This window comes from Diadema antillarum, unplaced genomic scaffold (assembly GCF_040938485.1).
Source record: "Diadema antillarum isolate AM-2024a unplaced genomic scaffold, OU_Dant_1.0 scf00000109, whole genome shotgun sequence".
Classification (NCBI taxonomy): domain Eukaryota; kingdom Metazoa; phylum Echinodermata; class Echinoidea; order Diadematoida; family Diadematidae; genus Diadema; species Diadema antillarum.
Window position 1 is genome coordinate 662394 of NW_027270998.1, and position 13142 is coordinate 675535.

The 13142-nt window shown below is 40.7% G+C and overlaps 1 protein-coding gene across 1 annotated transcript; it reads right to left on the reverse strand.

Annotated features, from left to right (window-relative positions):
• Window positions 1-506: 506 nt before the first annotated feature.
• LOC139719349 (uncharacterized) lies at window positions 507-1832 on the reverse strand. Its single transcript, XM_071630763.1, has one exon. The coding sequence runs from the start codon at window positions 1830-1832 to the stop codon at window positions 507-509; it is 1326 nt and encodes a 441-aa protein (XP_071486864.1).
• Between the last annotated feature and the right edge of the window lie 11310 nt (window positions 1833-13142).

The following is a 13142-nucleotide window of genomic DNA, read 5'->3' on the forward strand; positions in this document are numbered from 1 at the left end:
GTTCAAATTAGCACATGCGATAACTTTAGTAATTGTCTGAAGCCACGACGCGCAGCGGAGTGGCTTTGGACAATTCTGAAGTTATCAGATGCGCTAATTTGAACCGATGCACGAACGAGAGTCGCGTGTTATTTGTTTTATAAAATGAAATATATGGATCCTTGTCATTTGATAAATCAAGTGAAATCTAAATGTCTTAATGTTAGTCTAGATCTAGTAAAAGTTAGACTTAACATTACATGTAGATCAACAACAAAACCTGCTTCACATTCACAATCATAAGTATGAACAGACTCTAGCCTACATTACGGTATGTATTGTAGGTACATGCATAGATCTAATCGTGATTTGGTACTGGCAAAAATGGTAGTCTACTCACCCAGGGCCGTTGATCATGTCCCTCCTCAGCCTCGAAAGCAAAACGCCGGCAACAGTTAAACTTGAAAAGGTTGAATGAAAAATCCAAAACGCTATTTACATGTAGTCTAACGTAGGACCTAAATAGTCTAGGTCTTGTTATAGATGTTCACATTGCATCCATGGAAATTGAATATTTGTTGTTTGCTCGAGAAATCTTGATGCAGATGTTCTTCTTGCGACAACGAAACTGATGTTGGTGCGCGACGTGTCAGATCTGCCGGTAGATCCAGGTCTAGATCTAACTCTAAGTCTGAGCCTTTACTAGGACCAGGCATTGTAGAAACAGCTGTGCTATCCATTGAGTCACGACTTTGAACCATTTGCAGAGTCAAAGGTTGTGCTTTACCTTTTTTTGGTTGTGTTTCTTCTGTGCCGGCTTCATTCAATTTCTGACCGAGCATGGTACTCATTTCTTTCTTTCTTTTGTCGCTTGTTTTACTGTAGTTTTTAATTGACTGCTCACTATGGTGACCGCTTACAGTCATGATATCACGCGAATGAAACCCTGCAGTGTCCAGAGTTGTGATACAAGTGGCCCTCAAACAATGATTCGTGTAGATCTTGCTACATCCAGACTTAATAGAAATGTCCTTCGTTTTGTTTCCCAGAGTGTTCACACCCAGTGGAGCGTTGCAATACCACGGGTCATTTCCATTCTCTGGCATCTTTTGCTTGGGTTTTTGCCAGAAACATGAGCACATCGGATTGAGTTTAGACTTGTACTTGAGAAAAAGACACCTTTCACAGCCAGGCACTTCGTACATCACACCCATGTTGGAGGATTCGTTTTGATCTTCTCTATTGTTCTTCGTCAATTGATCGCATTTAGTGATATAACGGAGTCCATCTTCATCTGTCTTAAGGGAGAAATCTTCAGCCGTCATGAATCTCAGGTTCTCTCGACCGCGATTGCAAAAATATATCATGACGTCCATGAAAACCTTATTCTGAAGGCCGGCTGGGTCATTGGTATCACAAGATGTAGCTATCTTCTCCATATCTTGAGTTGAAATGACGCTTTTGTGATTAACAACCCCTTTACCTTCATGTTTAAGCTTTATCATCACAGCTTTAAACATCTTCACACTCTTTGGAAACTGAACTTTAGAACAATTGTCCATGTCATGCTGATGAAGATAATGCCTCTGCACTCCATACCGTATCGCTTGTAGACTTATCTTTGTGTATAGAGTCCCATCTGACTTTCGAAGAGATGCATAAAAGGAACACAAAAGGTGATCCAGTTCAGGAATGGTTCTGTCTGCGAGATTGATGTTCTGAATCAATGCAAATTCCTGCAGTTTAGAAAATCCAAATTTGATGGAGCGTTTGGTACTCGGCGCATCAGTTCCATCCAGCAATTGTTGTAATTCCTCTTCAGAAAGTATCTGAAAATTCGGAGCTGCCGCCATTCTTTGAATCAAAATAAATCAATATAAGATTAGAAAAGTTCTTCGAAGAGATGTTCGATGTAACGTTAGACCTGGATCTACCGGCACAAATTGAGCTAAATTAACTAGCTAGCTGCGCACAGCGGCCAGCGCGTAGGTCCCTAGTGATCCCCAGGGACGAGATACGAACACGTACGCGCACTGCTTTAATCAGTACGTGCTGCTCGATTTATTATTAGCGGTCACATTGAAGCACACGCATGTTAGTAAAAAAATGCACGCTTGCTAGGAAAAAAATGCATGCTTGCTAGGAAAAAATGCACGCTTGCTAGGAAAAAAGATGCACGGTCCACGTAACAGTGGAAATGATGCATGTCATGTGACCAGCTCTTAGCCAATCATTTGATTAGGATCCATATATATCCATTTTATAAACTGAACTGTCTATATAGAAAGTTATCATCAGTATTCATATTGACTGCCCAAATGTCCAAACTTGTACTTCCTATACAAATGTACTGTGTGGCAGTAATGCTGAAGAGTACTAACTTAAACTCTTGCCTGTACAATAGATTTTTTTTTTGTATGAGGTATGCTTTATCACATTAACTATGTTTTGAGTGCTTAGTGACATTTCTATTGATTGATATTTCTCATTAAAGGTTGATGTTTACAAAGACCCCCCCCAAAAAAAAAAAAAAGAAAAGAAAAGAAAGTTCTGCATTCAAAGTGAGAGTTTATATTAATTTCATATCTACTAAAGATGATCTAAATTGTCAATAATGGTTTTGCCAAAAGAAAAAAAAAATGTATCAAGAGTTCAAAGTCAGAGTCCAAAAGTAAAAAAGAGCTATCATGTTTCCCGTAACCAAGGATCCCTGGGTCCCATATCCTAACCTCTCTTCCAGATCCTCTTGTGTCTCTCCTTGGTCTTATGGTACATAGTGAATAAATTGTTCAGGAAACAATAAAACATCATATAATCGAGTATCTCATCTATCAGCTTACACTTTGATCACTAACTATTAGAATTAATACCTCGGAAAATTTTCAACAACATAACCATTCTTGGCTGCCAACAACATTGTAATATCCTTATCAAAACCAGATACGTCAGTAGACTGACATATTCCTAAGCTGTATACAAAGCATTAAAAAAAAAAAACAGATAGACTTAGGGTGGCTGCAAGATGGGAACTATGGATGAATGAAAGCTGTTGAGAGTATACTGTTGATCATTGTTGTGCATGCGAAGATTCGCCACAAAGTGACAAATTGAGCTTCCCATCGGTTATATAAAGGGCCGGCCCTTGCCGCTCATTGGCTGAAAGTCCCGTAATTATGCTCTTTACTATACTTCGCCTTCTATGTCCACGTTCAATGTAACCAGAAAAACTAATAGGTTACTCATCTACTACATGGGGAACCCGCAAACCATAAACAGGACAGTTGGAATTCTGACTATAAATCGGGCTTATAATCAGGGTATTCATCAAAAACAGTAAATTATGGGAATTTAGAATTACGAGTACCTCTCAGCTTGACTGGCTACAGGAACAGGTACTGTTTGCAAGTGTAATCTGTGTGATAAGATAGGTCTTTTTCTGCACAGTCGCCTCATAGTCCAACATACTATAATCTATGGCGTTATCGATCCCTACAATAATCTATGGCGTTATCGATCCCTACAATTTGTAATGTATGTGGATCATTAACGCATACCGGGTATATAGTTCTTAATAAAGTTTTAAGTCTGCACTTAGAAATAAAATGAAGGGGGGGGGGGATTATTCATCACAATATATATTCTATCTATATCCAACTCCACTTATTCACTAATATCATCCAAACTAAAGTCTTGACAGGAGGGACTCATATTAAAAGGATGTGAAACATTATAGAGACAAAATGAGACATGAATAATAGTTCATGAATAAGGTTACCAAGACCTCTTTCAGTTCTTACAGTGACGAGTTGGCCGTACGAGTAATGTCGAAAGTGCTTGAGGAATACAACTAGACTCTATTGCTTGTAGTTATCTTCTTGTAACACTAATTCTGCTCAGCTTTATTGAGAGCTCTACTGGCATCTTGATAGGCAATCTCTCTTTGCCTTGTTGTTCCTGTGAAAGACTCCTCCAATACCAAACTTGCTTGCATCTGTGTCTAACACACAAACTCAACACCAACAGTCAGGCACAGGCGCAGAAAACTGCGCCTGTCGAAAAGAGCCAAATTCTGCTATCATGAATGTTATAATGACAATACCCATCATGCAACGCGATGCTCATAGTGTAAAAGGCATGGGGAAAATTTTGGTGATGAAGACATCAAATCGATACTAATTTTGTAGCAAAATTTGAACCCTGACACTTTTCTGATTTTTCATCTGTAGTAAGCCAAATACCTAATCTTGCATAGGAATCCTTTTCTAGGGGAAAAAACACACAGACGGTATCAATGAAACCCACTGTTTGCAGAAACTACGAGAATCAATTGTAGCGGGCACACTTGCTCGGCGCTCGGGCGGATAACCCCAAAGTAGCAGTTTTCTGCGCCTGGTGGGAGGCGCAGTTTTCTGCGCCTGGGCCTGACTGACCAAGCTGAGGATAAGCCAAAATAGGAGCTGTAGTTAATCTCTACTTCAAGTCATCAAATGCAGATTCACACTCTCCTGTCCTTTTGAACTTATGGTCTTTGATAAGTTAGGTCTTGCTACACAGTCGCCACATAGTCCCATGCACATACTATGAACTATGGCATTATGGATCTCTACAATGTGTAATATGTGTAATACAAATGTAGTTCTAAATAAAGCTTTAAGTCTGCACTTAGAAATAAGATGAAGGAGAGGGGGTATTCATCACAATATATGTATTCTATCTATCCAGCTCCGCTAATTCACTAATATAACATCCAAACTAAAGTCTTGACTGGAAAGACTCGTACAGGATGTGAAACATTATAGAGAAAAAATGAGATATCATTAATAGTTCATGAATAAGGTTATCAAGACCTCTCAGTTTTTACAGTGATGGGTTGGCCATACAAGAAATGTAAAAAGTGCTTGAGGAATACAACTATTGCTAGTAGTTCTTTCTAACACAGTAATTCTGCTCAGCTTTATTGAGAGTTCTACTAGCATAGGCAATCACTCTCTCTTTGCCTTTTGGATATACGGTATCTCACTTCTATTATGTATGAAAATTGTAAGCAACAGAAGTAAGAAACTTGTATCATAAATATGGCACATACATTGTCATAATTTGAAGTCATAGAAAGTGGATCTGTACTACTGTACTGATTGAAGTACTCCCTATATACACTAGTGATTGGAATTACATAATACAAGTGCTTCCTCTCACATTACAATGTACAATTGATATGCGAGCTTATTATATACTACAAGGTACTGCACAGTGTAGAGGAACCCTGAAGATGATTGCAAAGAAGACTAAAATATAGATAATGATGTCAAAGAAGAAGGCTGAAGAATCCATTAAAGGAAGATCATTAATAATACAGAAAAACTCAGTTCTGTCAAAACAGTCAATTCACATTCCTCAGACATAAAAAGCATTATGTGTTACTTCTGTCCAATGATGGCTGATAATGCAAATGACGATTAAACTTTATGTAATTTGCTGCAAGTTGTGTTAACTAATATTTAGTGAAAAGGTAAGCAAGCAGTCAAAACATAATTCTCATCAGGAATGTTGAAAAGACAGTCGTCATCTCTGTCTATCTTCCTCGACAAATTGCAAGAGTCTGCCAAAATGTGTAAACACCAATGCATCATACGAATACTCAGCCATGGCAATGGCAAACAAAATGCATGAATATGTTAATGTATATCTACTGTGGCTAAATGCAAACGTCAATATATACATGCCACATTGAGTACTTTAAAGGGGGGGGGGGGGGTGTGGGGGAGTGTTGGCTAATGTATCACTGACCCTTCTTAGTCATAGCCTATCTTTGCCATATTTTCAATTGACAAGTAATGAGTACCGGGTACAGTTTGTAAAGTCTATTTCTAGTAAAAATAATCTACATGGTTGACCATAATCTTAAGAATTCATATTTAATGGTACACTGCCAAAAGAAAAGTATATTTACATCACTCCCCAATCCCACCAATGCCTATGCCTCCACATGGTTTTTCATTTCATTTCATTTATTTCATTTCACTGTGCTGTTGACAATAAAAGTGTGAATAAAATATAAAAGTTGGATATTTTGTGCTTCTTTGCTTTCTCTACTAATGCGCTCATTAAACTTTCTATAGTTGTCTTGTGACCTCCTCGGTGTGAGTATGGACCTTAAAAACACATTTACCATTGACAGTTGGTCTTCCTGCCAATTTAACCTGAACCATGTTCAATTTAGCGTAAAGTTCTTGAGTTGTAAGACCGGTATTAAAGCACATCAAAACTCACTCTGGCCTTGGAAATCTCATCACATGTGACAGTAAAAGAAAAACATCATTCCATAGCATCGTACTGAAACACGGTAACGATGTATCATACATGTATATCAATCTATCTTTCTCCACTTACTAATAACATCCTATCATGTTGACACAAGAAAGGATTTGAAACATTAGAGACAAAATATGAGACATCATTACCAGTTCAAGATCAAGGCCATCAAGTCCTCTATGTAGCATCAATAACTATAAACTTTCTTCCAAGGTCATCAAGACCAGAAATATAAAATATCCTCATCTTATAGGTTATCGAGACCTCTGACATCTAATCTAGACAATTAAACTTACAAGTACAGTCAAACCTGCCTTAGCGGCCACCTCTCTATAGCGGCCACCTGTCTACAGCGGCCACTGAAAAATCCCCCCGAGAGAAAAGCCATGTTAAAGACCCTGTGTATAGCGGCCACCTGTCTAACGCGGCCAGCGGCCACAAATTTTGTTTCCCGCGGTAGATTTCAACCTGTCTATAGCGGCCAAAAACCCGATGGAGCCGTAGCCGAGCCGATAGTTCAGCGTGTTTTTCTACATTTTAGCCGTGCCAATCATTCCTAGGCAACGTTCAGTGATCGCTACCGCTGCATTCATCACTTATTCAGTCACAATAATGCACTAGTGTTAAGCTTTCTTCATGACTGTGCACATGCTACATGTATACTACTGTGCAACAATTTCATAAACACCGGCATTGTTCTATGCATGATACACACGTGTGCATACGTACACACATACATGTACATGTAAGTATTAATTTTATAGATGTACATGTATACAACAATGATACATGTTGTATGTAGGCAATGCACACAAAGTTGGATTACCTGTCTATAGCGGCCACCTGTCTACAACGGCCACTTTTCCCGTATCCCTTGGGTGGCCGCTATAGACAGGTTTGACTGTATCATGTTAAACAATGTTTGGTGACAACCTATCGAAGTCTTGAATACTATACTTTGTAAGCAGTAGCTGAAAACTGTAAGGGGGAGGGGGAGACAACTCTGGAAGGAGGTATCAGCTGGAAAATGGTAAAAATTTCATCTTCTGCTCCTCCTTTTATACTCATGATGTGGTGGGTTTCCTTGCTTACATTATGGGCTATCCAGGGTCTACATATCCAGGGGCAAACCCTGTCTTTGGGCCAGTAAAGGCTCCTAAGCCATGCCTTCTCTTGACAAACATGATTTACTAAACGTTGATTGGTCAAAAGAAAGATCATGCATGTGCAGCACGAAAAGATGTGATTTCAAGCTGAGCTACTACGATGTCTCTTGTAGCATCCGTGCACATTAAAATCACCAGAACTGCAGCAAATAGTTATCAGAATATTCCAAATACCCTTAAATTATCTCTCTTGTAGGAAGATCTTTATGTCATCAAGCTATAAAGGGATTCTTACCATGAGTGACTGTAACTTGCTGTCATGTTAAGCCTTCGTAACCATCAGTTCTACATGTACAAAATCGTGTAGGTAAGATGTAGTGTGTCTAGTTAATAGGCTATGTGTATACAGTGTGCTTTACCAACGGAGGGGGAGGGGAATGAAAGTAGCCCCCCCCCCTCCAAAAAAAAAGAAAAAAAAAGAAGAAAGGTGAGAGCCATATTCAATCCCAACGTACACTATTCCTATGTAGTATTAAAGACATGACAATCTGCTTCCTTTGATGTTTTCTTTGGAATGTGCAATGCATGGTAATTAATACACATATAACTATAAACCGGTTCCTACAGTGTAAATGTTGATTATCATATTTGATGAACATTTTTTGAAATCTATTTTCTTTAACCCTGACATGGTACATGTCCTTGACACAACTTCGTACTCAGTATCTATGACTGTGTGTCTATGTAAATAATATGCAATGTTATTACATCTGTTATACATTGTATCTCAGTAGGCCTGATGTAACCATCAAATATTTTTCATGCTGTATTGTATGTCATAAATATATAAAATAAAATCTGAATGTGTTGACAGACCTATTGAAATTCAAAATTTTCTGTGGAATTCTATTGTGTTCATTGTCATAAATATGCATGTGCACATACGCTTATCTCCACTTTAACACGTGTGTATTCTCTCGATCATGTGCATACAAGCTTGCATGTATGTTCTAGAGCATATCATCATATAGTAGGATTACAGGAAAAGGGGAAATCTCCCAGAAATGCATCATGCTGTGGTTTAACAACAACAGTTTATATATTTGGATAAAGCACAAATTTCTTGGTGTTACGACCAAAATCACTCTGAGAATGATCGCACAAAAGAAACAATCAACTGATGTTCAGGCGGTTTATTAACAGTGATATTGTTGGTACAGACTGGTAATCGGCGTCACATCAGTACAATGATCAATAGAAACAGTTATAAATCGGTAGTGGAATCACTTACACGTATTAAGTAATCCTTTGAAAGTGTCCAGATACGATGCTTGATGCACAAATGAATGATCCGTGATGCACCGATTAATGATTCCTTCGACGTAAATCCAGAGGCACAGGTTACAATAGTCCGCGTTATAAATCCAGGGTATATGTCCACAATAGCTCCACAGTATACTGTTCCCAGCGAAATGCGCAGAATCCAACGACCACGTCCAGTCGATGCGTTGAATGATGATTCACTTTATATTGTCCAGCTAGGAATCCAGCCCGTCACAGCTTTGCCGTAGCAATGTCCATTGACATAAAAACATGGAGTCTATCTCCAATGAAGGCACATTAATTCTCTGCAGGCAAAATGTCTCCCAGGCCTTATCTCCACAAACATAACAGGTCAGCAGGTAACACAGGACTGACTATAACAAGTCGCTTCAGAGCCAGAAGTGACGTAACTCTCAGAGCAGAGGTGTTGGGTACTCTGCCTACTGCAGAATTTCTCTAGCTTATATACTATCTATTCACCCCTTCTAGCACATTCTATAACTCTCTCCAACCTACTAGCCAGTCTAAGTTCCAGGAAACCTGGATGACTCACTGCCTAACTATGTACAAAACATCATTACCAAAAATAACTACCAATTACATTGGGCTACAGGGACAGTGCCTCCCTCAGCCAAACATGTAAGCACTTCCCAGAACTTTCTGGAATGGGTGAAATCATTCTAGATTGAGTGAGCTATAATGTATTTCCTGTTACATGCATGTACTGTATAACTACATTGTATACCACCTAGAAAATTCTCCACTGATCTGGTCAGCCTGTATGTACTATATCTATACCATGTAGAATGTTCTCCATGAATCTGGTCAACCTGTGTACATACACATTAAAACAGCCATGCATACAGTACATCATACATATGTCCATAACTACTAGTGTGTACATTTGTGACACCATCCCCCATGGGAAAAAGAAAGCCTTGCCATAGCAAGGGTTTCTTTTACCTTCACAATTTCTCATTATTATTTGTAATGAATGTGAGGTAAAGTCCAAGTCAAGCAACAATAATCACATACTATCACATGCCTTTTGGGATAGCTGTATTAATTCCATGTTCTCTTTTCATGGATACTATTTACAATGATATTGCTTGGATTCTCGGAGCTTATACAATCATATCAAACTGTTTTGCACACATTAATGAATATGCTAAACACATACACTGGAAATGATATGCGGTGAAAACTTTTCACCTTTGATACTCTCTTCATGTTACACTCTTGACAGAGCGTCGGCAATTACATTGTTTTTGCCTGCCACATGTTTGATTTTGAGTGCATATGGCTGCGTCATCATGCTCCATCTGAACAACCTGTTGTTCTTCATTTTGAACCGGTCTAAAAAAACCAAGGGGTTGTGGTCAGTATAGACCGTGATCTCCCCTTTGCTATTTGTCAAGTACACTTCGTATTGCTGGAGGGCAAGGATGAGACTGAGAGCCTCCTTCTCAATTGTGGAGTACTTCTTCTGGTATGCGTTCAATTTTTTGGAGAAGTAGCTAACTGGTCGTTCAGTGCCTTCTTCATCTTCTTGGAGCAAAACCGCTCCCACTCCTACATCGCTAGCATCTATTGCCACCTTGAATGGCTTTGCGAAGTCAGGAGCTGCCAAAACAGGCTCATTAGCAAGGACTGCCTTTAGTTTCTCGAAGGCTCTTTGACACTCATCAGTCCAGGTGTACTTTGCCTTGCCCTTCAGCAGGTTTGTTAGGGGGGTGACTACAGTGCTGAAATTCGGTACAAATTTCCTGTAGAAACCAGCCATGCCCAGAAATCTGAGCAACTCCTTCTTGGATTGGGGAATGGGAAAGCCTAGTATAGCCTCTACCTTGGCTTCTCTTGGCAATACTTGTCCCTGACCGACTACATGCCCGAGATACACCACTTTGGCCTTTGCAAATTCACTCTTTGCCAGATTAATCACCAATCCAGCCTCCTTGAGTCGATCAAAAAGTTGCCGCAAGTGTGTAATGTGCTCTTCCCACGTGTCACTATACACAAGGATGTCATCAATGTATACTACACAGTGGTCAAGTCCGGCAATGATTTGGTTTGTCAGCCGTTGGAAGGTGGCTGGAGCATTTTTCATGCCGAATGGCATTACTTTGCATTGGAACAAGCCATCTGGTGTAGCAAAGGCAGAAATCTCTCTGGCTTTGTCGGTCAAGGGCACCTGCCAGTATCCCTTTAGAAGGTCTATTTTACTGACATATGCAGAATTTCCGACCCTGTCAATGCAGTCTTCTAGTCTGGGAATGGGGAAAGAGTCTGTTTTCGTCACGGCATTCACCTTTCTGTAATCTATACAGAATCTCTGAGACCCATCCGGTTTGGGCACCATGACGATTGGGGAGCTCCAACTGCTTTTACTCGGTTCTATTATGTCATTGTCTAGCATGTATTGAACCTCTTCCCTTACTTTTTGCAGTTTGCTCGGGTTTAGTCTGTAAGGGTTCTGCTTGATAGGGTCAACATCTCCTACATCAACATCATGTACAGCCAGAGGGGTGCAACCTGGTTTGTCTTTACACAGTTCTTTGTACTCATGTAACAGACTAGTCACATCTTTCCTCTGATTTTCAGGTAGGTAGTTCAGTGCCTCATCTACTTTCCCTAACATCTCTGAGTTAGACAACCTGGCACTAGAGGGCTCACTTCCATTCTCATCTTGAGCTTCTCCCTCTTCCTCTACTTCCTCTTCTACCACCTGAGCTACGCCTACTGGCTGACTAGCCTTTCTCTCATAGTACTCTTTCAGCATGTTTACATGACACACCCTCTGATCTTTTCGTCTGTCTGGCGTACTGATCACATAGTTCACATCATTGAGTTTCTTTTTGACATAGTACGGGCCACTGAACTTGGCTTTCAGTGGTTCACCTTGTATGGGCAGCAGTACAAGAACTTTGTCACCTGGGTTGAAAGTTCGGGCTTTGGCATTTTTGTCTGCCTTTCTCTTCATAGAGTCTTGTGACACTTTCAAGTGTTCCCTAGCTACCTCACAAGCCTTTGAAAGCCTTTCACGAAACTTTGACACGTAGTCAAGTAGGTGGACCTCATCATCCTCAGTCATGAATTTCTCTTTGATGAGCTTCAGTGGGCCCCTAACTTCATGACCGTACACCAACTCAAATGGGCTGAAACCCGTCGACTCATTTGGGGAGTCCCTCGTTGCAAACAGCAGGAAAGGGATGCCCTTATCCCAATCCTCGGGATACTCCTCACAAAATGCCCTAATCATTGTCTTTAGGGTCTGGTGGTAGCGCTCCAACGCACCTTGGGATTGGGGATGATAAGCTGACGACTTCAGCTGCTTCACACCCAAACGATACATCACCTCTTGAAATATGCCTGACATGAAATTTGACCCTTGGTCAGACTGCACTTCCTTGGGCAACCCATACCTAGTGAAAAACTGCACTAGAGCATCTACCACAGTCTTAGCAGTGATATTTCGCAATGGAATAGCCTCTGGAAACCGTGTAGACATATCCATGATTGTCAAGAGGTACTTATGACCTGACCTAGTCCTAGGCAAAGGTCCAACACAGTCAACTAGAACCCGACTGAATGGTTCTTCAAACGCAGGTATCGGAATCAATGGCGCCGGCTTCACTGAGTGCTGTGGTTTACCAGCCATCTGACATGTGTGACAAGTCTTGCAAAACTCAGCCACATCCACATTCAACCCTGGCCAATAGAAATGCCTCATGATCCGATCCTTTGTCTTTCTGACGCCTAAATGGCCGCCAACAGGTAACTCGTGAGCAATCCTCAAGATCTCACCGCGGTAACTAGGAGGGACAACAACTTGACGGACCACCGTCCAATCCTCATCAGCTGGCCTATGGGAAGGTCTCCACTTCCTCATCAAAATGCCATCTTTGACATAATAGCACTCAGGGACCTTTTCAGCCTCAGCCTCAGAACACGCCGTCTGAGACAAGCCTTTCAACTCAGAGTCTGCCTGCTGTGCTTCAACCAAGGAAGACTTGCTAAACAGCCCATCACTGTTAGCCTTGGAGCCTAATACAGCAACCCCATCATTCAAATCCTTGAAAAAGGTTTCTGCCAACCAAACACCGGAATTCTCCTCCACATCAACAGAATCCGCATCATCTTGAACAGCTCTACGAGCCTGAGACCTAGTCACAACACAATCTGGGAAAATCCCAGGAAACTCCTCCTGCAACTGCTCAGTTTCAGCAACCACCACTGGTTTATCTGAAACAACTGGAGACGCAACCACCTTGTCCCCAGCCAAGTCATTCCCCAACAAGAAGTCAATGCCTGCCATGGGCAACTCAGGAACAACTCCAACAGTAACATGACCAGAAACTAGGCCACACTTCAAATCCACTCTATACAGTGGCACTGACATATAACTGCCATCAACAGTCTGAA

Excerpts from the sequence above, each read along its gene's own strand:
- LOC139719349 (XM_071630763.1), bottom strand. The coding sequence starts at position 1,832 with ATGGCGGCAGCTCCGAATTTTCAGATACTTTCTGAAGAGGAATTACAA.